At 38.7% G+C, this 27,526-nt stretch overlaps 1 protein-coding gene across 1 annotated transcript in view; it reads left to right on the forward strand.

Moving 5' to 3' along the window:
* LOC148742560 (uncharacterized) overlaps positions 1 to 27,526 on the forward strand; it is a 56,678-nt gene that overhangs the window by 1,428 nt on the left and 27,724 nt on the right. Inside the window, exons 2-3 of the mRNA XM_088747853.1 lie at positions 26,229 to 26,326; positions 26,643 to 26,732. Of these exons, the coding sequence (XP_088603979.1) occupies positions 26,229 to 26,326; positions 26,643 to 26,732 (188 nt within the window). The remainder of the gene's footprint in view (positions 1 to 26,228; positions 26,327 to 26,642; positions 26,733 to 27,526) is intronic.

Consider the following 27,526-nt stretch of genomic DNA (forward strand, 5'->3'; position numbering starts at 1 on the left):
CATGTAGTCGATGTGTTCCAGCTTTTATTAGCAGTGTTGTAGCTGTTGTATACAAACGTTCATCAGCACTGTTACAACGGTTGCGTTCAAGGTTTATCAGCTCAAGATGTCTTAAAGCGTTCATCAGACACATGTTATCCCACCAACTTCTCCGTCAAACTTTCACAGTTTAGGAGGGTCACTAAGTCATTCAAGAATCCAGAGTAGTTCAGGCTCGTGGCTTATCCCTGGGGTATTAGAGTCCCCCCATCAAATCCCTGAGGTAAAATGCTAAATTCAACTTCGATGGCCTCTAAAGGCTTAACAAAAGCGTACAATGTGAGCAAGGGCAAGTTTCTTTTACTAGGACAACTTCAGAAATATGGTTCTGCACAACATACAATGTTCCCCACGGGAGATATTTGAAATTACAAAAACCTATTTTCTATTTCTTTTTTCGAATAGTTGGTTACCCAGTATCGTGATTTAACTGCAGACTGGCAGAAATGATATTCTTATATATGAATTATTCCAACTTTAAGGGATCGTTTTTTAAAGGTTCAAAAAAACTATTAGACAAAGTACGATTAAAATCCGTCTTATTTTGTTGGTGTGAGAAATACCTGTTGAAAAGTGCATTTTTCGAGCTTGATTTGTGGACTTGAAGTGGGAACTCTAATAACTCAGGGATAAGCCGAGAATTCTAACTAAATTGGCTTCTTGAATGAATTAGTAACCTTCATAAACTGTGAAAGATTGAAAGAAATCTGTGATATCCTGATATATCAAATTATTCCAACTTTAAGCGATCGTTTTCTAAAGGTTCAAAAAACCATTAGACAAAATGCGATTAAACTCCATCGCATTTTGTTGGTGTGAGAGAGATTCGTTGAAAGTGCATTTTTGGAGGTGAATTTAAGGATTTGATGTGGGAACCCTAACAACTCAGGGTAAGCCGAGAGTTCGAACTAAATCTGTCAAAGTTTGAAAGAAATCTGTGAGATGGCATGTGTCACGCCTGCCACGTTCCTCTCGTGGACAGACTCTTAAACCGTTCATCAGCGGTATCATAGCAATTTCAATACAACCATCCAAAAATGCGAGTGAAAAGAACTTCCAGGGACTAGCATTTAAAGACATCCTCTACAAAACAGCTCACAGGCGCATTCCTGTAACACCACTAGAGGGCGACAACTAATAAACCACTCAGAAACAGTTGAAGCGCTGCATCACCGCTGGTGAACCGTTGGAGACCTCCACCACATTTGAACATGCCTGGTGAATCCTGGTGAATCCAGTAAGACAACCACCGTGCTAATGAACACTTGAATTACAATCATAAAAACGATACTAAAAAACGGTTGAGTACATCTGCTTCAACACCGCTGATTTATGCTTGAATACAATTGTCACGACACTGCTGATTACCATTTTAAGAAATCCGTTAAAAAAAAAGACAAAAAAAATAACCTTCAGAAGTACTTCCGCTGTAAGACCGCTCGAAAGCAACAGCTAATAAACCGCTCAGGTACGGTTGAATGCAAACGCTTCAACAGCGATGATAAAGGTCTGGAGGCAAACGCTATAGAGGCGCTGATGAACCCTTGAAGATAATGGAAACCGTTGATAAAAAGTTAAGGAGGAAGACAACCGCCATAACGCCGCTGATGAAAGCTCAAAGTCCGTTGAGAGCAACCACTAAAACGCTGCAAAGACCGTATTAGGACAAACACCACTGAAAAACCTCCAGCGCAACCGCTATTTTACTGCATATGCTAATATTTACGTTACTGTTCATCTTTTCGACCTTTACCAACTACGAGTGACTCCCTTAGGTCCTTAAGTGCTTGCGCTTTCGACTTACTCCTGGTCACTTCGTGTTTCATTAAACGGTTGGAATACATGACCAGCGAGGCTAGAACGATTTTAACAAAAGATGATCTAAAAAATTGTCCTCCATTTCTTTCAAGTTGTGATTCCTTCGAATTTTCGTCAAACAATGTATCTAATTAATGTATTCGCCCTCTTAAAGAATTGTGCCACTGCTCAGAAAAACCAGATGATTTGAGATGTTGGCCAACTGCTTGAGGGATTTTATTTTGCATCAGGATCTCCAGGGTAGAGAAAAGACAAACTAATTTAATATCCATTAATGTGAATTTGAGCTACTGAAGAAAACGTTCATAGTATCTTGAAAAAGTATAGTATCCTTTCAAAATATAGGAAAACACCATTTTAGGCAGCAGAGTTCACGCTTCGCTCTGGTGCCTTATTTATTGCAGGGACCTGTCCAACAAACAAAATCCGCCCAGTTCAAAAGAACACAAGACGGTTACAGTGAAACTAAGTGAGGCGTACCCCTCAAGATTACATTAATGAATTAATCATTTGGATATTGAACCCGCCAGTCGTTTCAAGAATGCAATAATGACTTGATTATTTGATTAATGAACCCGCTAGCCGTTTCACGAATGCAATAATGGATTGATTATTTGAATATTGAACCCGATAGCCGTAACCGTTTTGAAAAGGCGCGGATCATTGTTCAAATTAGAAGTCCATTTCTGAAGTCCAATGAGATTGTTCTATTTGACGAGGAATCCTGAAAATGAACAAAATGCACTGTAAAAACACTGCGAAAGCAGTCGATCGCAAATATTAACGAAATAAAAAAATTCTTGCGATGGCTAAGCCCTTAAACTATTTTTTTCGACCCTGAATACACACAAGAATCTCTACAAGTTCGTTAAGATGTAATTAGGCGAAAAAAGCTCTCGATAACATTCCAATTATAAAATTTACAAGAAGTTCTACACAACACTCGAACTCACCTTTCCCGCCATGTCTGACGCCATGTTGAAATGGTTCCGAGACATCATCACGTGTGCACATAATCCAATTACAAATGGACTTCTGATTTGAACAATGATCCGCGCCTTTTCAAAACGAATACGGCTATCGGATTCAATATTCAAATAATCAATCCATTATTGCAAACGGTTAGCATGTTCCATGTTCAAATATTCAATTCGTTATTGCGCTCCAGAAACGATTCGCGGGTTCAATATTCAAATAATTAAATCATTAATGTAATCCTGAGGGGTACCCTTCACTTAGTTTGACAGTAAAAACTATTGATGGGGTAAATGTAAAGGGAAGATAGCATATAAATTTATGGCGATCGCAAGTGACGATTAACCCTTATTACCCATTATTTAAAATCGATAAACAGCCTCAGATGTTTAAATAATGGACCATACGGGGGTCAAAGAATAGCCATAAAGTTTATTTAACAAGCTGTTTACCACTTATGTACATGTCAATTTGATAATTCCAGCCAACTCATCGAAATCCACGCGTCACGGTATTCAAACTGTTACTGCTACTTGCATGTGCAGATTTTATCAACCTCAGAAGAGACAGAATAAACAATACAATTTGGCTTCAGGTTCATTGAAAATTAGTAAAGCTATGTTAAATTTCAGTGGTGGAGCATCCTCGGAGACCCAGGGGCTGTGGGTCGATTTCAAGTTAGGGCATGAAGAGCCCCTGGGGACATTGTCTTACAAGACTAGTTCCAAACGGTCGCAGTTGTTCTGCCATCTGCATGATTGGTGCCAGAAAAACTTTGTGTTTTTCTGCCCAATCAGAGTGAAGAGTGCTTTGGAGTTTTTTCTTGTGTTGTAACACGGACAATATGGAATTTCTGGCGTTTGAGTGCCAACGATGTTACGAGGATCGAATTATTTTTACTGAATCTGTCACGCAATCCCAGACTTTTCTAGAATTATCTGTAATCTGTAATATTCCAGAAACTTCTTTCATGTGACTCAGCAGTTTAGTAATAGAACATTCTAGATAACTAAAGTAAATGTATAAAAGCTGGCTTGTGAGAAGTACAAAAGAGATTTGCCCGAGGGCTGACCCTCGTGGCTTGCTGACTGAACTTTTGGAAGCTATGATATGACCAGGCTATGACCTTTTGACCTTGCGATATCCGGAGAGAAGAAAGAGATGAAAAAGACGATAGTCGAGAGAGGAAGAAGATACAGAATACAGAGTTTACTATGGAGTCCTCCGGAAGAGTTTGTGTGCAAGGAAAGAATGCGATAAATCAAGAAAGCCAAGCGCTGTGGTCTTCAGTCGGCGGATGTTAGAATTGGAAGTTGATCAAGACGACGAACACTTGCACGGCATGAAGGATTGTAAGCCTGCTTTATGAACTGCTTAACTTAATCTTTAACCTAAATAGACAATGTAAAACTAATTAAATAATAGTTAAAATGGGTAACTGCTTGTTGTTACATTTTTGTTGCGTGCCATATCTCGTACTCGGGAGTCTATTTTCATATATGCTTTGTTAGCGTACATTTGTTGGTCATTCGTGCACGTAACAACGAATAAGCGGGAAATTAAATATTTCTGCGGCACGAGAGCAACAGGACAAGGGCCTGGGCCCTTGACTATAGATGCATTATGGGTATAGTGATACGAGTATTAAAGCTTGTGATTGCACGTGGGCAATCATTCTAGGCCGACACCTTCTCAGCTATTGCTAAGTTTATTTATTTATTCTTTTTGTAAGTATGCATATAGCCTTGTAGGAAGGTTACGTAAGCTTGGGCCTGGTTCCTACCCAGATTTCCTGTCTCTTTTTCCCTACAGGGCTTTTTATGGCAGGTTTTTTCTGGCCGCCGTTCTAACCACGATGTTTGCTAGTGGTTGCTAAGCTCTCGGTATGTCTACCTGTCGTGCGCTTTGGTAACGATTACCGAGAATGCAATGGTTTTCTATATGCGTTCTTCATTACTGTAAGCTGGTGCTTGGCCGAAACATGCAAAATAAACCTAATGGTTCAATATATTAGTGTCTGTTGAGTAGTGTAGCTGAAATTACTAATAGCTCAGTTGCTCGCTATGCCTTGGGCCGTGCGGCGGAGATTTTTCGTGAGGTGAAAAGTTTCAGTCTCAGCACACAATGTAAGAGAAATCGATCAGATTGTCCGCGAAAATTTTACCGGAAATTATACTGAATAGTTTCGCAGGTATCACTAGAGAACGTGTTTTAAAGTTTGCGAGGTTTGTATACAACACGATGGTTGCAGTCATTGATATGTCGCTTTAAACGTTAACCGAGATTTAAGCCTACATCTTTTCTAGATTTTTTGCATAATCTGCTGTGATTGAAACATTTCCAATCTCGTGAAGTTATTTCGTCGCACGGGCGACGCAGGTATGTCGAGCAACTGGTACTTGCGCAACTTTCTGTGCGTGCCAAAATCTAATCTCATCTTCGCTTGAAAAAAAAAGAAAAGGAAAGCGTGGAAACTTTTGCTTCTTAGATGTAGGTAGATGACCCTGTACTATTAAGCTGACATTTGCAATAAAGCAAACCCGCCCTTTCCATCCATTATCTCTTAGTCTTTGGTTTTGTTTTCCCCATTGAAAGCAGCATCGGATCGATTCCCAATGATCAAAGGTATTTAACTTGGTCTTCAACAATCGACAGAAGAGGTAAAATGACAATGACCAAGGGACTAGAAGAGAATCCGTGGCCTTCTTAGCTCAAGAATTTCAACACTCTAGGCAGCATTTGAAAGATTAAACCCTTTCCAAACCACTTCGGTAACTGCCCGAAAAAATCTCTGCTTTCCACGATGTTCTCGTTTGTTTAGATTTTAATTAGCTAACCGGAAACACAGCTAAGCTTTCTCTAAGCGCTTGCTGGAGGTCGTCCACGAACTTGGGCCGTATTGTGAACGACTTTACTACAAAGCGAAGATTAGATTTTGGCGCGCACAGAAAGCAGAAAGCTACGTAGGCGAAAGTGCCCGTTGCTCGACATACCTGCGTGGCCCGTGCGACGAAATAACTTCACGGGATGGGCAAACTTTCAATCACAGCAAACTATGCAAAAAATGTAGAAAAGATGTAAGCTTAAATCTCGGTTAACGTTTAAAGCGACATATTAATGACTGCAACCATCGTGTTGTATACAAACCTCGCAAACTTTAAAACACATTCTCTAGTGATACCTGCGAAACTATTCAGTATAATTTCCGGTAAGATTTTCGCGGACAATCTGATCGATTTCTCTTACATTGTGTGCTGAGACTGAAACTTTTCACCTCACGGAAATCTCCGTCGCACGGCCCAAGGCATAGCGAGCAACTGAGCTATTAGTATTTGTCCGTGTTACAACACACGAAAGGACTCCAAAGCACACTTCACTCTGATTGGGCAGAAAAACACAAAGATTTTCTGGTACCAATCAGATGGCAGAACGACTGTGACCGTTTGGAACTAGTCTTGTAAGACAATGTCCCCAGGAGCTCTTCATGCCCTAACTTGAAATCAACCCACAGCCCCTGGGTCTCCGATGATGGTGGTGGAGGTGAAGATACTTTCTATGACGTTAAAAATAGCAGCCCTTAATTCATGTCGTATCAAGATTTTGTAAATTATCTACTTTGCAGTAAATGGCTTGAACCCGGGGGTAACATGTGAAGGTGTAGTCTGATCGTCCGGGTGAGTGTAGTCCTGAGAAGGACTAGTACTGTTGTCGGTGGTAGTGACTGACGTTTCGACAACCTGTGCAAAGTCATCATCTTGGCTCTGATGTTACCAAATTCAGAAAATACTAATTGAACAAAACTATTCGGCCTCAGGCAAGAGAATATAAACTGAGAGAACTAATCCCTCAGACATATACCTATTCCAGTGATAGTTTGTTTAACCCTAATTCTAGTGCGCGTTCCAGCAGTGCGACTATTTTAAGAAAAACAACTGATTGGTTAGTGTTTCTGTCATGAAATTTGACGTGTGATGTTTGGTGGCCTGCGGTTTGTGTTCATTATAATGAGGTGTTGACATCTTTTGGTCAAGAAGATAAAAACATAACCTTTGAGTGGGCAATCTCTTGCTCCACTCTAAAAGCCTGAGTTTCATTACATGGTTTGAACGGACGAATCGAATATCTTGCAATGATTGATTCATGCATGTAAAGTGCCTCGCAGGTTATTGATTAAGTAGCAATTGTGCTGTCAAATGCAACATGACACATCTTTCGGAATACATCAAGCGAACTCGCTAGAACTAGATGATTACTTAGTTTTGAAAATCAATTTTGGCCTCTATTCTTAATTAGCTCTTTGACTTTTTCGCCTTATAATAAGTTTGATAGAGAATTAATAGCGGATTACTGTTTACAAGAGCGCCTAAGGTTTAAGAGAAAATGAAAAAATCAATACAAGCTGATGGCGAGCTCGTCTGAGCTACAATTAGCGCGATTTCTTATCGATTCACGTACCTGTGTACCGACAAATTTATAATGCTTTGTGGTTTAATGGTGAGTCGAAAGTAGAACTATTTTGAGAATTGGAGGAACCATTAGCTGCATAAATCATATTATTATACATCCTTTTGCGTCATACCTACAGACGATGGATTTTACATATGTAGCAGTGACTTCATACCTGCAGACAATAGTGTTATGTGCTCTTGTCTTTACAAGTGCAGCTCAGGAATATGCATAATAAAAAAATTGTTGGACTCTTTGTGCAGAACATTATCTTACGGATAAGAGCTTACATTTTTTATGGTAATTGTTTATTGTATGGACTTGTCCAACAACCAGTTAAAGAATTTATCCTCAGGAGTTTTTACCGGCCATCATTTCTCTCGATATTCTGATCAGACTCTTTAAGTAAGACTCCTAAACTTTGATTGAATATTTGTTTCAAGAAAACTAAAGTAGATCAAGGTCTACAGCTTACACAGGTGTTGTAGAGCATTTTCAAGGATTGATATTTCGAGTATTTTCTTAGGTTTACCTTGTGTTTTATTAAGTCCCGCCTTTTCACGTCTACGTGCTATTTTGATGAATCTATAGTTTTGATCATTTATTTTTAGTGTGTGCTTGAACTTGGCTCAGTACTTACCGTGCTAGACATATTAATCGCTTGTTATGGTTGAGGATAACTAGTTCGGTAGGTGGTCATGTTTGGGTTGGTAAAACTGACCTTGAGCTTTACCCACACTGAATATCCTGTTTTGGAAATTCCCACGGTCAGCTAACCCAAACATGTCTGTGATTTTTATATTAAATGAGAGGGCACTCCTCGCTGAAGTCAAAAGAAGAGAAATAGCTGTGGTAGTAGAAGGTAGTAGCAACAATAGAAGAGAAGGGAATAAAAGAAGAAAAGTATAGAGTCTTAGTACCTCTTGTTAATTCGCCAAGCGAGTGGTTAAACCCCCCCACAACACAGGTAAGTGTCTTGATGACATCAGAGGAAGTTAGTGTGATAGATGCCGCACTAACTCCTCCCAAACTCATAAGATGTTGTTTACAGGAATGCCAGCGAGGAATATGTGGTGAAAACCACCTAAACGACGTGGAATTAGAATCCACCCTTCTCTCTGCCATAAAAAATCCATTGTTTCTAAAAAAAAAGCGAAAAAAATAAGATGAAATGAGTCAGTTGTATGTGAATAACCTCCATTTATTTCAATACAGTGAATTCCTTTCCTATCTTGATCATTATCAGAAATATCTTAGTTCGGGTGCCGTCATAACTTGACAGTGACATCCATTGAAATGTTAGACCGAGCTTCAAAGATCACAGTATGCCATTTGATTATATTTGTGCAAGTGTTCGTCATACTTTTAGCAATCGCCATTTATCTAGCAAAAGACACGAGGGAAGTGATTTAAGGCTACAGAGTGGAGAATCCAAATTGCTTTAACTCCATTGTCCTTCATAATACTCTGCCGCCTGGATTTTGAATTGTAGCCGATCGAGACCCGTCCTTACCGAGATATTAGTTGGAGCCTCTTGTTTGCTCAAAATCAGCAATCTTACAAAAACAAAACCTACTGATTCTTGGAATTTGCCCGTCATGACTGTTTTGGTTTTGGAGACTAGCTAGAGGCTGAGTTCACTCAAAAATTAGATAGCATGAGGTTTCTTTTGATATTCAGAGACACACGTCACCGGCTTTTTGCTAAGGGAATTATCTACACCCAGTGTGGACGATTCTTTCATATGCTAGGCGAAGAAACACTACAGTTATAAGGAGCGAAAATAGGGTGTGTCTTCCAACAATTTTCAATCAAATAAGCCATTTAACATTTTCAGAGTATGCGTGCGGGTGAAAATTATAGTTCAGAGAATGACTTTAAATCGAGTATATTTGAAAACGTTTGTGGGCTGACTTTCCATTCTTAAGATCCAAAAGTCCGCGAGATCCAGAACTGCTTGTGACGAGCAATAAAAATAGTGAGATCTGAAGTACCTTAATTGAAACCGTTTGACAGGCCCCGATTGGCTTAGATAAATTATACTGGCATAATTGTGGGAATAATGATCAAAATAATTCGGCTGATGCTGTGTTTTGAGGGGTCACGTTCAAAAGCATAATGCTCAAAGTTTCGAATATGATATCTCTTGCCCTAGTCACTGATTAGCTGCATTTTTATGGTTTCCATTAGAATCGTTCTTCCTTAAAAAGGTTTAGTTTTCTGACGTTTGACCGCTGACGTAAACACCATTGCGACTCTTTACTGCGAGACTGCTGCATATGCCTGTTTCGTTGTAAGTGATCAGGGGGCCTTAGTGAACGGCATTGACTTTTATTTCTGTGGAACGAATCGTATAGCCAAGTTACTTTGGAGGCTCTTTTATTACTATTTCATGTCGAACACTGTTGTATTTTCTTTACTGGCTATAGAATTTGCATGAAAATGACAAATATTTCACTCATATAACCTGTCCAAGTGTCCATGGCATGATGTGGTATTTGTGATGATATAAACACTAAGTTAGAAGCAAGCTGCAGGCTGTTGAAATTGCCTCAGTCCTACCGCAGTTTACTTTTAAGAGTTTGGAAAGCACTCTCTTTGTCACATTTCTTTCATCATATTCACAAAAGGACAGTTTTTGTACCAACATCTCACTCTGTTTGCCGTTCTTAAGACACTTTTTCGCGCCAAGGAAATTGAAATCAAACATTGGAGCTTGGTTTTTACAACGATCAGCCTCAGGTCTGTAATCATCAGTTTCCGTCGAAAACTGCCATAATTAACCACTCATGCGTTGTTACCGGTGCAATGTATTGTTGACAAGTCAACGTTCCATATCTTGTGAGAGCATCGATTGCGCGTTAATTACAGAAATTACCTTGTTTTGGCTAGGATGTCTCTTGGATAACCGAAAGTTGACTTGTCTACATCCTGTTCTAATTAAAATTTCGATTGAAAAAGGGGCGCCGCTTATTGGAGCAATGGCGCTTTTCGCTTAACAGAGGTGAGAACTTATTGAGAAGCTATGTTAAAACATGTACTGGCTCAGCTACATTTGAAGCTTAAAAGCTTGAGATAAAGTGGCAACAGAAACAGGTTTGCTCTGTATTTAAGAAAGTGAAGGAGGAGGGGGGTAGTTGAAAGCTTTATCTCACTGCACATTTCTAACTTTTTGATGCGATGATTTCTTTTTGACAGGGACTTATCCCATAATCAGTTAAAGGACTTACCTCCACGAGTTTTCCGTGGCCTTGAGCTTCTCCTGAAGCTGTAAGTACCAACCAATAGAAATCTTTAGTTACCACTGTAACATCCACACAAGTAAGTCGAGGGCTCATAACTGTCTCATGCAGAAATTCACCACCTTGAAATGAAAAACATACAACCGGCGGAGAAAAGGAATCCACAGTGAGCAGTAATAAGACTGTCTAGTTCGTCACCCCCCCCCCCTCCCAGCCCTCACTCCTTTTCAGAAAAGCTATCATCCGCCAAACGAGGATTAGAAGTTGGCCTCAAAATGAAACTCAACCATGTATCGGGGATGGGTAGGGAAGGAAAAGACCAGGCAGCCAGGAGAGTTGAAGTGAACCAAGACTTTTGTCATCACATCTCAAGATATCTGTAGTTTTTAGCCCCCTAGAGCACTCCTTTACTTCACTCCTTTACTTAGTTACCTTTTTACTTATTTTACTTACTTCACTCCTTTACTTCACTCCTTTTTTTTTAAGCCCCCAAGAGCTTACATACTACATGATAATCCAGTCAAAATTGCTCAGCCAAGGTTACGCTTTATAGAAAATTAATGGTATGGATTAAAAAAAAAAAACAGTGCGTGAAAAAACATGGGTCAAAAACCTGTGAAATATTCTCATTTCTTCAGCATGCGGTTTCATTAAGGGTACTAGCTACGGTTTGGTTATTTCAATCTTATTTTTAATTTAATTTGTGTGTCTGTTGCCTTCTATATTGTGGAGAAATTAGAAAGGTTTCGGGAGTATTAATCATTACGTGAAGCGGTTTAATTCGTCCAATTAACTTGATAACGAAAGCTTATGTTTTACTTCACATCATTTAAATTTGCGCGTCAGCTTAATGTGCACTCAACTGACTGTTATGTCTATCGGTTTTTATTATCCCGATCCAGCCTCGGTCTTTCCACTTGAATTATTACACTTCCTTGAAAGTTCTTTTACTACTTTATGACTAGAAGTGAAGCTATTTTAAATCTCAGTTCATCACATCAAGATCTGTTAAGTTACCTCAGCGACGCAACATATCTGTATATGAGAATTCAATCGCTAAGTACAGCACAGTATTGGCTCCGAGTGTGCAGCATCGCAGGCTCATTCGACCTTCATTCAGGTGATCATTGTCAAACTCGCTCCTATCTATATACCAAGAAAGAGAACTTTTTTCAACATATTTATCTCATGAATTCCTTATCTTACAACAAGAGGTCTGTCACATATATAATACTGTTTGGATTTTACGAAACCTGCCCACCTCATTGACTATTTATTTACAAATTTTCACAGTTTCTAAAAATAAAATTTTGTTCCGAACCTCATTTTCAACAGCCTCGTGGAGAGGTATAAGACAGGTCACCTCTCATAATGTTGAGGTCCTTTAGAGGACAAAAAAAGAGAGGAACAAAGACTTCTCCCTTAACTTTTTCATCTCTACCTCACCACCAACCTTTTCAAACTGTTCACTGACTCCATATACATCACTTAGGGAGCCACACGTATGTACAGAGTCAAGAGAAGCTCTCTTGACGGCGCAAACACCTCAGACGTGCTTTTTATAGCAAATTATTAATACTGTACCTTTATGTCAATGTCCAATCACAACTTATAGCTTGTTTACCCATTGTAACGAGGTTTCCAGAAATCAAAGGAGCAATTGAGAACATTGATTTACCGCATCGCTGTTTTTATAAGTTGTGCTAGAAACTTCTCCATTTTCCGGAACATTCTATTGAGTTATTTTAAGGATATGCCATCATTGGCGTCTAAAATGTTCTTGTTGCTAAAAAATAGTGCTGTAAAAATAGGTATGATGTAATCGGCTACTTTTTTTAGAAGCTTAAGAAACCAATAAAATTATGTCGCAGACCAATAAAGTGCCAAAAAAGAATCTTCTCCCAACCTAGTGACACCCATTGACAACGTAGTAATGATGTGCACTGCTAAATGACCGCCTTACCCCACTTTTCATTAATGACTCATTATTAATGTTGGCGTTATATACGTATTCTTCCTGTGAATTCTCATCTGTCGCAATTTTATTAATTGTGAGCTTTAGCAACAATTTGAAATTATATGGAGAAGTCACATATCAATCATTCAGGGAGTAAATGAGTTAACACGTGCACTGCACTCTTTTCATGGATTTTTGTTAACCATATTAAGAATTTTGTCAATTGATATTGACTGCCAGACCCTTGCACTTTGATGAAAGCCTAAGTTATAAAGCACTTCTTGGGTACAGTACGAAAAACTACATCTAGAAGCCCTGACAAATGAAAGAATGTTAACAGTTACGAGTGATAACGTGAATCATGGCTACCAAGACTGTTCCTGAACAATATAGTTGATTAATTCTTTAATGGTAATTTATTTTCCTTTCCTATTAAGGACTAGTCTCTGTAAGAAACAAGTAACTAAGGAAATGACCATTTTCAACCATCCTTTCAATTTTTCGCACGCAGTCAGGCAATCGGGAGGGGGGTGGGGTGCAAAAAAATGCCTTGTTTAAAGGTTACAGTCCAATAACGCTACTCCGTGCTAGAGATTATTGGAATTGTCGAAAAATGTTCGGTCCTCCTCTTCTTTGGGCGACCGATGAAAACTTCATGGTGAAATACAGCGTTACGCCATTGCGTTAATGTTTATGGCTATTGGAAAATGATCGCTGTAAAGATAGCTTCTTGTAAATCAGCCGACTTTGACGTGTAACAAATGATATGGAAGTGTAGCAGCGTATCGTCAGGATTCAGAACTGCTCAAATTCCCATGAGAGATGGTACGCACACGAGTTGAGGTATATGTTTGTACTTAGTCGAGCAGTCCTTAATGAGAATTTATTTTAAAAGAGGACGGCCAGCGAGAAGCGATAACTCTCTTTGGGATATTGCTAATAATAGAACATCCGTTCAAAGTCATGTACTTTCCATTTGCCTAAAACTTTTGTGGTTGAGAAAATTAGATGTAGCCATCGCCAAAATATACAACATCTGATATTTGAGCTTCTTTCATAAATTGCGCCTAAGAAATAAAGAGGCCAGCTTGCAGATCTTTTTACATGTTTAGCAACTAGAATATTATAGCAAACTAGGTGATTAGTCTCAGTCACGGAGCCGGTGTACCTTTAAAGAAATTCAGGTAAAAGTTTTCCCTGTTGTACCCTACAGAAAAAGTGATCGACGCTGTATCAAGATAAATAATCAATTAGTGCGAATCAATCAGTTTTGAAGCTAAGATGATTTCTCTAAAGTCAACTTTTTAATTTGTGTTGGAGGTGATGTCGCTGGGACACTCGCTAAAAGTTCAGTTATTGCGTGGTTCGAAATGTGAAGTGTCGTTGCAATTCTTGGCACAAGCTCAAGGAGTTTTGACTTCAGAGGAACCTTTCCTTCTTTAATACCACCGTTGAATTCAGCAATAAATTGGTCAGTGTTCTCTCTTACGATTTACTGCGCTTCTTCGCTGAGGTGGAATCGCGTTTCGAAGTCGAAAAATTTTTATAATGGTGGCAAGTGTTACAGGCATCCTAAACTCTCTCAACTGCATTAAGAGCCTTTGAGTTCCAATCAGAATTCATCCTTGTTTGCTTGATGAAATGACAACCACTCATTCCATCACCACAGTCGTTTGGCACATTCCATCTCCATAAAAGTCTTTGTAATACCTAAAGAACGCTGATGAATCTGGAACTATGTTTCACACTGCTCCTAAGTCAAACTCTCTTTATTCATAATAAACAAGCTACAGGTGTTGAAAATAACTTTCAGGTGAAGTTCGTCGCCATTCCCAGCTGAAATAACAAGTCCAATAAAGCATGAATGGCACTATTTGATTCTAGTTACTGCATGTGGTCTTAGATTCTTCAAATTCACCTGCACGATAAATTAAAGGAGATGAATTATCATTTTCCCGTTTAAAGCTCAATGTGTTAGATTCTCAATAAAATAATGTGCGGGAATTTCAGTGTTTACTTGAGGCACATATTACGAACATAACTTCTCCAAAACCATAGAAACTGTTGAGACTTTCCATAAATAGCAACCGATATCTTTTAGCTTTGCCCAGGTCATTCGATATACTTCTAACCAAAGAAGTGGCATGTACTACGCAAGTGGTAGGTTTTCGTTAAAAAACCAAATCTGTTGGCAATGGAATTACTTCGTTCCCAACATCATCTTGGGTCTCTTGGTCCTATACCAACCAATGTGGTGTGACTTCACGGTCAGTTTTCTAATGGCGTTGCTCGACCTCTTAGCTTCGCTTTTTTTTTTCCCGCGATATCGCTTTATTCGGATTGAACTGTTTCCCCCTAATTCCAGCAAAATCAATCCAACGAAATATGTTAACTTGGAACATTACCATCCTAGCATTAAACGGTTTTATTATGAAATCTGAAATCATCATCATCTTTAATAGTAACATCCTCGTGAGGTTTTTCAGAAACTATTTACAAACTTTTTACAATTTATTAAAACATAACGATAAAACTCATGGTCAGAATTTAAGATAGCATTCCACCAAGTTCTAGAGCTTATGAAAGAAATGTCTGCCTCAATAGTGTGTCTTGCAGAGCGCGCTTGAAAGATGCCAATGAGGCATTTTGCATAAGTTCTTTATGCAAGTTATTCCATATGTTGGCCCCTCTATAAGAAAAAGTGCTCTGGCCAGTAGCCGTTGTGTATAGCGGAATCTGCAAAGAGTTCCGCGTACGAGTGTTACGTTTATGAATATTTGATCGCTTGGTAAACTTACTCGTTAAGTATTGAGGCGCAAGACCGTTCTGACATTTAAAGGTCAGAACGGAGTCTCTATAAAATAATTGTTCTTTAACAGGAAGCCAATTTAACTCTCAAAGCAAAGGTGTCCCATGGTCGAACTTCCTAGAGTTTGTTACGATCTTACTGGTAAAATTTTGAATAGATTGTATCTGTTTATATTCTGGAGTGTGGTATTTGACCATACAGATGAGCAATAAAGCATCTTACTAAAAACTGGAATAAACTTTGGGATGTCGGGGACGACGGAACATGGGAACAAACAACTGCGTTTTTTGATTTCGCAAAAAGATTTATGTAAAAACAAGCCGAGCATTTCATAATATCTAGATAGAAGTTAGGACTTTTTCTAGAATGCTTCGGTTGGTTGTTCGGCGGGGTGAAAACCTGTCAGGAACATCGTTGAGACGTTTGAAAAAGCTAGACTTGGTGGGATAAAATGCAAAATCTCGACTAGATACATATGGTGACAACATGGCGCCCAGTGTTGAAGTCATAGATGTGATAACTTTCCTAAATGTAGAAACATAAAAGTAATAATATTAATATTTGGTCCTAAATGTAATAAGATTTGGTCCTAAATGTAATAAGATTTGGTCCTTAATGTAATAAAGTCCTAAATGTGATAACTTTTGATCCTAAATGTAATAAGCCTCCAATGCAATCGTTTGACTGCGCCAGTGCATTGTTGTTATGGCGGACATCCACATTATGGTGTTAAAGTGACAGCTGTTACACCAAAAAAATCCTCTGACCGGTGTTCATGTCACATTACGGGCTAGCTGATCCCAATCATCGTCTTTTTTGTTAGACGCGAGTCAAGTGGCATTGGCTGCAGATCGTTACACTGACGGCATCTAAGACAGCTGGCAAAACAATAGGTACGCTGACCAATACCTCCATATATCACTGGCTCAGATTCTTAAGTACAATAGATTTTGGAAAAATGTGATAACGTTATTGCAAATAACAAACTTGGACAAGGGAGTCTGCAGACTTGTAGGTCGAACAAGTTGCAAGCTCGGATATACATTGTTTATCTTTCCTTTCTTGACCAGACCTTGTTAGCATGCACACTTTGTTTCTCAATTCGGACCTTATGACAGTTCTTTAGAGAGTTATTGCTTTCAAATTCTCGAATATTTTCGTAATTATCTAAATAGAGACACGACAATTTTTCTTTCCAAGAGAACATAATTGGGGACACTTACCTTCTCTTCATCTTGAAATGCAAACAGCAAAAAAAGAAGCAAACAAGCAAACAAACGAAAAAAGTACTGCATCGGTCTGCATCAAATCATATACTCAGTGACTTACACTTACCAGGTGTAAATGAAAAGAGGCTGCTGACCAGGAAACCTGTTGTTCCGGTCCCCTCACGCAAAAATTTGTGCTCTCGTTTTCTCTGAGATGTGAGTAAAACTGATCGTGTAAGCCGTTTTTTAATGGTCTACTAGTTGATTTGAATAAAAAAAGGGAAACATGGTTTGCTCGACGCAATAAAAAGCATGCTATCGAAACAGGTAGACTGTTTTTCCGGAGACTGCGTTACAGTTACCGTTAGCGAAAAAGGTGATCATATTTGGTCACGTGCTAAAAAGATATATACAGAAAAGGCAAACGCACGTGATAACATTCCTTCGCATTTCTTTGCCCGCGCTTTTGCTTTCTGTCGTCGTTTATCCGCTTTCGTTTAGTAATACAACATGATCCAGCTAAAAGTGTTCTAAAGTATTTCTTTTCAGCTAAAATCGAGACGTTTGTCACACATCTTAGGCCATCGTCTACGCTTTTACCACGGATATATGACCTTCCTTGTTTGTTTATGGAAAACACCGTCATTAATTGATTCTCAGCCATGTGAAGGAAAGCGATCACGTGCGCTTTCGTTTGAGGCGTCAGGGATAGATCACGCGGGCTTGATTCAAATATGTTTCGATCCAGCGGCAACTGTTTCGCGCGTCTCCGAAAAAACAGTCTACCTGTTTCGGTAGTAACCTGACTCTGAAACGGACTTTTCTCCTGTTAAATCAGCACTATGGGCGTGATATGCACGTAACGAGCATAACTTTCCACTTTCAAATTAGCTGGCAGTAATACAAAAGATTTTTCCGTCAACGTTATTTTAATTGGTTGAACTGACTTTGAAAAACTTGAGTTCATATAGCAATGAAGTTTTGGTTGGTGATAATAAAAATACTAATAAGTGCGAAAAACATTTCACAAGCCTGTGAAATATTTCCGGCTGTTTTTATTCAGATCTAAATCGAATGTAGCTAATACTTGCATTGATTTAATATGAGATTTATTGCTTTAGCCGTTATGCTTTAAGCGTTACTAGCATTATTGATGGGGTAGGTCTTTGGCCCATAAAGATCATTAAAACTTCGAAGGAAACACGAAACCTTCTGCTTCAGCAGACGACGTCTATGAAGCCCTGCTCAACCTTGTTGAAGGCAAGGCACCTGACCACCAGGTGAGGAATGGACGAGAGCAATGCGTGCAGCTGCTGTGCAATACTGAGGAGCCGGCGAAAAGATATCAGTCAAAGAAGACTATGGTAATAAAGCACTATATTATGAGGGGGGGGGGGGGGGCAAATGTTAAAATCATCAGAGATGAAAAAAGTACCAGATGAGGAATTTGAAAGGACGAAAGAATCTGGTGCGGGGAAGCTGGCTTGCTCTCTGAGGGGCAGCCTTTTTTGGAGTAAGTCGAGCTAAGAAACCACGAGGAAGGAAATTATAGCGTACTTAGAAAGTAGTCGATGCGATAGCGATAGCCTCCCTCTCTTGGAGCATTTGGCAGATGATGAGTTCGCTTTCTTTAACGACTATTTCATTCGATCATTCGGCACGAGATGGGACCTATGGGGATCAGATAACGCTGTATGCAACAGCAAACTTATACAACATCGACATAGAAAACATAAAGAATCAACCGCTGTTGCAAAATAAGTGAAAGAAAACTTTCATAGAAACAAACGGAATTAAGACTACGGTTGGGAAAAGAAAACCTGGAGACTTTTCAAACGCAAAGCTTATTCAAGTAATTGACCATTCCGTTTTGAGCTTAACTGAATACGCCTCTCCGCTTCTAAAGCACCCTGACCTACTCGCTCGTGTGGCTGTTTGTAACTTTTGGACAATGTCTGCGACGAAGTCGCAGGAAGCGGCAGAGGACAGTCAAAACAAAGAAAAAAATTAAACGACCTTCTTGTGTTTATTGTGCCACAGAAAAAGTTGGCTCTCTTACTCGACTCTCAAAATAAACAAGTCATTCTTAATTTTTATTAAAGCGAAATCCTTTTGCTTTATAATAGATCTTCAATGACTAAGCTAAGCCTGTTTGGTCAAGATGGCCGGATTAGTCGGCGTTCTATTGTTTTGACATCTGTCAATTTGACGCCAAAAGCACATCGGTATGAAGGTTTATGGCCAATGCCTCTCGGCCTACGTTTCTAGCAATTAAAAAGATGCTGATTAAAATCAGCAAGCGAGCCTGCAGTACGCCATTAATTTTGGTCAGAAGATTTTTCTGATGCAACAGTTGTCACTTTAACATCTCAATGTGGATGCACAAGCGCAGTTAAACTATTTCACTGGAGGCTTATTACATTTAGGACCAAGTGTTATTACGTTTAGGACTTTATTACATTTAGGACCAAATGTTCTTACATTTAGGACTTCAACAGCCCAGGTCATTCTAAACACTAAAAAATACTTAAAGGATAACACTCTCAGTATCGTCCACCTGACCGGAATGGGGCAAGAAAGATGAAATAAGTAGAATGATGCGTATGGGCTGGAACAAAAGGCAACACTTCGTCAAAGAGAATAAAAGGAGCAAAAAGAAAAAAAAGAAACAAAACAAAACAAACGGATTATCTTGTCTCTCGACTAAGACTTTAGACCGCTAAACGACCCTCACAACCTTAACGACCGAGTTTCACATTGCAAAAACAAAACAAGAAGATTAATAAAAGTAAATTTAAAAAAAATGGAAAAAGATCGTTCTGGATCTCGACTTGCATATTTCGTTTACACTTGTGTTGCACAGCACAAAACAAGTGAATTTGCCACAGTTCTCAAAACATTGAGAAACAAGGGTCTTCATAAGGCGATCAAAAAGAGAAGCCACCTTTTTTCAAATCTAAGAAAAGAAATCGAAGACAGAATATTTTGATGAGGCGGAGAAGTCGGACCTTTCTCTTAACTCTCTCTAACCTCAAAATCAAACTCAACCTTGTATCGGGGGTGGGGAGGAAATGCACGACCAGGCAACCAAGTAAATAAGAGTGAACCAAGACACCTTGTCTCAGCATTTCAGTATTATTTTAGCCTTCAAGAGCAGTCGTTAGCACAGCTCAGCTACGACATGAAAATCTCATCAAAATGGTTCACCCAAGGTTACACTTTAACGGTGTTGGCGAAAAACACAGTGCGTGACAAAATATTAGCCTAGGTCGAAAACCTCCTCACTTTTTCAGCACGCGGTCATATCACGACCACTACGGTTTGGTTATTTCAATCTCAGTTTTAAATCCGATCTGTGTATTAATTAGTTACCTTCTATGCAAGGGCGTAGCCAGGGGGGTCCTGGGGTGCCCGTGACCCCCCCTTGGTAAGCCTTCTTTAGAGCAAACAACCTACAATATTCAGGTGGCGAAAACGCCATGACAATATCTTGGCTGCAAAAGCTATTTTTGAAAAGCCCACTTTTTTAAAATTTGTTTTTTTTTGTACGGTATTTTCGTCAACGGCTCTTGTATTTAGTTAATATGGGCCTTCATGCCGCGATTATACGACTGAGCCCCCTGATACACGCGGGAGAGCAGCGGTGTAATGGTGAGTAGCCTCTGTGACCCCCCCCCCCCTTTGAAAAATCCTGGCTACGCCCCTGCTATGAGGAACTGATTTGGTTTCGGGAGCATTAATCATTACGTGAGTCGGTAATTCATTTCGTTTGCTTGGTTAGAAAACTCGTCACAGGAATTTCTGTATTCGTATTATCTATATTTTACGGAACGACCTTGGCTGTTGGGTTACACTTAACAAAATTATTGCTAAAAGAGCCCGAACGATTTAGGGCTGTAAATACGGCAAGATCCGGCTCCATAAACTGGAAAATTGTTAAGCGAATAAATAATATACAAAACAGATACAACTTAAAGGGAAAGGCCTCACTGAAACAGTTTTTACTCGGGTTAAGTTAAAGGTAAATTAAAATGCTTCTAAGCCATCTTGTGAAACACGACAATGTTAGTGTTGTAGAGCGTTTTCAAGGATTGATATTTCCAGTATTTTTAGGTTTACGTTTTGTTTTAGTAAGTCTCGCCTTTTCGCCGCTACGTGCTATCTTGATGAATCTGTGGTTTTGATCATTTATTTTTAGTGTGTGCTTGAACTTGGCTCAGCACTTACCGTGCTAAACATTTTAATCTCTTGCCGTTATGGCTGAGGATAACTAGTTTGCTAGGTGGTCATGTTTGAGTTGGTAAAACTGACCTTGAGTCTTACCCACACTGAACATCCTGTTTTGGAAATTCCCACGGTTAGCTAACCCAAACATGTCTGTGATTTTTGTATTTAATACTGGAGCACTCGTTGCTGAAAGTAGTAGAAATAAGCAGTGGAACAAGAGAGAGATTATTAGCTGTAGTAGAATCAGCAGTTTAGCAGAATAAAGAAGAAAATTACAGAGTCTCATTATCTTTCGCTAATTCGCCAAGCGAGTGGTAAAACCCCCACAACATTAGTTTCAAAAACGGTCAGTGATCTTAAAAAAATTATTGTGCGCTTCCAGTGGCGATTAATCCACGAAGATTTACTTCTGTTCAGTTTAAAATGACAGAGAATGTTTTTTTTTAATTTTGATTTCAAATGTATGTTTTGAAGTTGTGAGAGTTAGTTAGTTTAATTGCTGCGATGACGTGTGCAAATCTTCTCTTTCTTCCTTCGAAAAATTGATATAAAATGAGACACTTTATCCAGACACAAGGAGATTTAATGCTGCGTTTCCTCGTGTCATTGAATACCTTCGGTTGCTGTTGTGGAATATAAAACAGAAATGATTATGTCCAAATTCAACGGACTTGCAAAGACTTAAGGATGGTGCCTGCTCATAGGGATCTAATTTTGCTCAGCCAATGACCGTACAGGCAAAATAGATCTTTAATGCCTTAATAGGTTTACTCCTAAAACAGTTAAAACTATACAAGGAGTATATCTTATAAAGAGCTATAAAAATCCAAAGTGAAAATTGGAGGTAGCCAAGCTATATTCCGAGATAATATGGTTTAAAATCTGAAAAAAAGTGCTGACGTTGTATTTTCTTAAAAAGTGAAGGGAAATAGAATTTCTCGGTCAATTCCATTTGAATTCAATTTTTTTCAGAAAAAAATCAATAGTATGTGTAAAAATCTTCAAATTAACCAAATTGAAATAAATGATCGCTTTTAGGCCAGTTTTAACCCTAGTCTTTCTCACTTGCACGTCAAAAAATACTGGTAAAACAGTTTTAGCACTAAATGAAAGATTGACTGACTCTGTGTTTTATAGACGTTTTCCTTTTTCCCGGTGCTATTAAAAGTAGGTGTCACCACGCGTTTTCTAAAGTTATTTCCATTTTTCTAAAATTGTCATCAATCTTTTTTAAAGTTTTCCTAACACACCTCCCATGTACGTAAACACACTGACAGCCGCGCAGCGCGATTGTCTCGTATGAGAGAGGCTTTCCCAGTAGTACTTATGCTATGACAACGAATGATCAAACTGAAGTCTGGCGGCCGACTTTCAAACTTTTTTGTTCCTTTCCGACCGCGTTAGACCTTCTGGAGTTCGGAGAATAATGGATATCAAAATAACAACAAACATATGAAACATATGTGTGAACTGCGGTTATGAGACGTATATGAGAACGATCCTTCGCAGTAAAGCACTATTTGAGCAATAGTGAAAATCAGGCCTGAAATTTTTTTTTTTCAGGTCTGATTTTCACTATTGCTCAAATAGTGCTTTACTGCGAAGGATCGTTCTCATATACGTCTCATAACCGCAGTTCACACATATGTTTCATATGTTTGTTGTTGTTTGATTTATCATCTACGGGTTTATATCGAATTAATTTGATGGCCTGCTCCCAGTTGGCTTGTTAGCTCAATTGGTAGAGCGCTGCACTAGTATCGCAGAGGTCAGTGGTTCGAATCCCGTACAGGCCTGAAATTTTTTTCAGGTCTGATTTTCACTATTGCTCAAATAGTGCTTTACTGCGAAGGATCGTTCTCATATACGGATATCAAAATGTTAGAGGCGACGGAATAAGCTTTCGAGTCAACGACATTTCGATTTTCCGACGCGATGCGAATTATGGCTACAAAGTAAAAACTGTACTTTATTACTTCAAGTGAGGCCTAGCAACAATTTGACGTGTCCATGAACCGCTAAATATCATTTTTACATTACAATATGTCCGTAGAGTGTTGCCCGATCGAAAATCTTGAGTCAAACCGTACAACTTTCTAACGCTACGTAATTTCCTGGCCGTGAGGTCAAGTAAACAACGATCTAAGCATGGAACTCTATTGATCTACTGCGCAACTGGGTTTCTTAGAAGTTCCTACCTTTTTCACTCATAACAGTCCATCAAGAAGTGGTTTAAATAAAGCCTTTGTCTCGAAATGTTTCATGGTGATTTTCGTCTTGCTTCTTAATCACGGTTTCCAGGAAAGTTCAAACAAATGATCTATAGGTGTGTTTGGACAAATGCGTAAACATTCAGTGATCTTTATGTTTATATTTTATCTTGATTTCTGAGAAAAATTGATATACGTCTATTGTTTTTCTTTGAAAAGAAGTTATTTCAATGTTCTTCTTCAATCTGAGCTTGTTCCTTGGAGAAGATGATTTCAGAATAAAATTAATACGCATTGTTCCGTCCTTCCCCCTTTCCCCATAGGCAAGCGAAACAGTTAGGAATCCATGGGTAAAACACTTTTCTCATTTTCTTCGTGTTTTTTATTGGGACCAAGAAGACCAATTGTCCTATAAATTTTCCTTTTCGGTTTTTATCAAAGACAGCATGGTTAAAGTAACAGGGCCCGTAAATTATACGAGTACGCATCCCTTTCACCACGGCTGGTCTCTCGTGTTATCATTGCGAGGGACGAACTTTTTCCACTCATGCGCGAGCACACACGACCATGGCGTATGCGCAACTCGAGTGCGCCGTGACAACATAAAGCACTGTCCTTAATCACTCAAAGTACACTTGTAATTGTGAATCCACCAAGCGGTTATGTATATGCAAGAAATTTGCTACTTTTTCTCTTCTGAGCAGAAAAATGTCTGATTAAAACGTTGCTCTTGAAATAAAGATTTGGTCGCGAAATATTTCTTGATCATTTTCGCCTTGTCATTGATTTGTCATTTATTCGCAGTGGAGCATCCTGCTTAATAAAAAGACCCAAAATCAGTAGACCTTAACACCTGATGAAGACTAGCAGTGTGCAGTCGAAATACTTTATCATTATTGTACTTAAGCACGATGAACAAGCACAATCTTTTTTTACGAAATTTGCTCATTGATCTCGGGTAGAACACGATTATAATGACTTCTTCTCACTACGTATAGTCTCCTTTACGGAAGTAGAACAACAGATCAAAAGTATAAGAACTGACTGTGCCACAGGTCCTGACCTTATTCCGGCCAAGTACGCTAAGCTCGTAGTAGAATAATACATCACTTCATTGCTAACGGACATCATATACGGATGTATTAGTCAGAACGCCTTTCCCAATGCGTGGAAAAAATCCAGAATATCTCTTGTTGCTAAAGTAGACAACCCGAAGGAGTGGGATGACTACAGACCAACAGCCATCCTTCTTGTGCTTTCCAAGGTTGATGAACGTTGCGTGCTCAGCCAAATGACAGAACAAATCGATAAACACAATGTGCCCAATGAGAAAATCTCTGGCTATAGGAAAGGACATTCTACCTCCTCGAGCTCAATATTGATACGTTTCAGAGACAACATCCAGGTGATGAAGATGGGCGAGCTGACCATGGCTATATATGCTGATTTTTCCAAGGCGTTCAACACTGTCGATCATCTCAAGATCTTAGAAAAATTTCATAAAACGAAGAACTCTAACCACTTCTTACAATGGGTTTTGAGTCACTTTAATGGTAGACGACAGTTCGTACAAGTCAATGACAAAACATCTGAACTCATTGATACGAAATTGGGAGTACCACAGGGATCCATCTTGGGCCCAGTATTGTTCAATGTATATGTAAATGATCTTGATGAGGTTCATGTTGCACCGCAATTACAGTATGCAGATGATACGACGCTTATCCCCCACTGCGTCTCTCCTATACTGGACGCAAGTACCGCGGAGTTAAACAACACAATGCGTACCTTAGAAGACTGGTCAAGTAACTCAAACTTTTTGTTGAATGGGAAAAGACCAAGCAAGTGATAATCAGCACAAGAAAAGACAACAAAAGCTGGATAACCAAACGCCCGATTAAAGCCGATGGTGAAGTTCTTAAAAGACTACAATCTCTTCAAATTTCTCGGTATGTGGGTACGTACACGAAAACTTAAAGTGGAAAAATCACGTAACAAAAACCGTATCTTCGTGTTTTGCAGCCTTACCTATTATCAAGAAAATAAAAAATCTGGCGCCCACAGTTTGTTGAATCGTTGATACTATCAAAGCTCGATTACAATGACATAGTGATGTATTCCTTACCTCAATGTCTCCAAACGAAATTACAACAAGTACAAAAGTATACTGCAAGTTTTGTTAACAACCGTTAGGCAAATGTGACTGATGTTTTCAAACAAGGATGGCTTCCATTAAAAGAAAGGACTGAATTCAATCTGCTAAGAGCAACCCCTGACCCATAAAGCAACATACGATGTTCATTGGCCAAGTTATTTTCCTCTGCAGAAGCATGAAAACATCAGAAGGCTTCACTCAAATGCTACACCGTAACTTCTTGTGCCTCTTTTAACAGGAACATTTCAAGATCCAGCAGCCAAACTATTCAATGGTCTTCCTTGTGACATTAAACTTGAAACTGACTTAAGGCCATTTCAAAGAATAGTTTTCAAACCTCTTAAAACGAAGGCCAAGTTTAGAACGAATTAATTACACATCATATTTCATTTTATAACAATTGAATTTTTGCTCTATGTACATATTTATCGTTTTTATATCAGTATATTACTATTTGTGTATACATCTAATTTTTTTATTGTTTACTGGTAAAAGGGCTACATATTGAGTTCATGACGAATGTTGAGCTACCCTGTAGAAAGCTCGTCATTAAACCATTACTATTATCATTATCATTATCATTATTATTGTTATTATCTTGTAAACCCGACACAGTTGCATTTCGAGCACAACTTGTTTCTGTATGCTATTTTATAAAAGCAGAATTGGTTCATGCTTTAGTTGTACGTATATCGAGTTATGGATGCACTTGGGAAGTTTGTAAGGCACTCAAGAAGTTAGAGTTGAAATCGGTTGCACCTCGAGCAACTGTCGCGGCTCTCTCTTGCTCTCCAAATTTCCCGCTTGCATCCACGCGGCTCGATATGTGCACGCTAACCATGAACCAACTCAGTCTTTAAAAGAATATATATTCGAAGTAATTTTGCATTGATGAGAGTCATATATGATTTCTATCAAGAGAGGAAAAGAGGCATCTAAGTTGCTGTTATTTAAGAGCTTCACAAGATCCGGTGGGCTGAAGGTGGTTATCTGCATAAAAAGGAAAGGTTTGCAGTCTGAGGGAATTGTGTGCTGCATAATAAACTTTACGTCAGACTTGTTATAATTTAACTTCAGGGTTTCTATAGCCGAAAACATCAATTTCAGTCTTTCTGTCAAATATTCCTGATTCCTCATTTTAGGGCTCATATTTCTTTCTTTTTTGTAGTGACTTGTCGTACAACCGACTGGAACAGCTACCTCCAAGAGCATTCTATGAAAATACAGTGCTTGGAGAACTGTGAGTAGAACGGTCGTTACAGCTGTTAGAGGGTCACTGTTGATATGACTCTTCTAAACGAAATAATGTGTTATGATGTGCATGAAAACTATATGGCCATGTCTCAAAAAGGAATAAATATAACCAAACTGAAGAAAATGATAGGCTAAAATCGGTATTAATCTTAGTCTAAATTTTCCAATCCATGCCGACGTTAATTCTAGATCGAAATGTTTGTAACATTTATCTTCACAAAGTAACATACGAAAGACTGTGGGGGAGAAATTGAATCAAGCATTGGTTTTCAACGGAAACTGTTTCACTGTTGACAATGCAGATTCCTGAACAACAATAACTTAAAGAATTTATCCTCTGATCAACTACCTAAAGAGATGCATCCGTATTGGAATAACAGACCAAGAAACCTGTAAGTTGAGTAGTTTTAGCCGGATTTTCATTCCACTTTAGATGAGTAATTATGCCAACGATGAAGGTCCTACATTCATTTAACAACACGCCCTCTTTTAAGACGGGGGCAGAAAAATCAAAATCTCTAAACATTTAGCTGCACAGAAAATTTGCGTAAGTGTTATAAGGACCATCTTATATTTGATGGTATGAGAACTCTTTCCTTGGGAAGGTATGTTCTCGGTCGAGTAACTGCAAATTTAGATTTGAAAAAAATTAAGGATAAAAATTGCTACCTAAGCCTGAGAAAACGAACCGGTTCTTACCAACGTTTCTCTTGTAGGTTGAGTCATATTTTCAATTTTTTTTTGGAGCGTTTACTCTTTGAGCCATGTTAAATACGCCATTTGGCAACAGTATTGTACCCAAGAAGGCTTCGCAATGATAGATGCGTCATTGGGTAACAATGTTGTACTCAAGAATGCTAATTTCAAATAAATGATGTAATTCCTTCCTATTTTTAGAAATGCGATTCTCGTCATTGTAATGGTGACTGATGTAAAATTCAAATCAGTGCCAATCTGTGTTTCTTATACGATTATAAACTCTGATTTCGATTACAAAAAATTAATTTCCTGCGGTCTCTTTACGTTTCTTGACTTTGACAAAACATTTATTTATTGACTCATTTTTGCGCTGACTCATTTTTGTCAATCAGATGAGTCTCAGTTATTTTTTATTTCAAAAAGTCCTAGAAGTCATCTACTCTCTGATTGGGTGCATAATATTCTAAGAAAAGACACAAAAATTGTA

The sequence above is a fragment of the Stylophora pistillata genome, chromosome 1, assembly GCF_964205215.1.
Source record: "Stylophora pistillata chromosome 1, jaStyPist1.2, whole genome shotgun sequence".
In the NCBI taxonomy this organism is placed as follows: Eukaryota; Metazoa; Cnidaria; class Anthozoa; order Scleractinia; family Pocilloporidae; genus Stylophora; species Stylophora pistillata.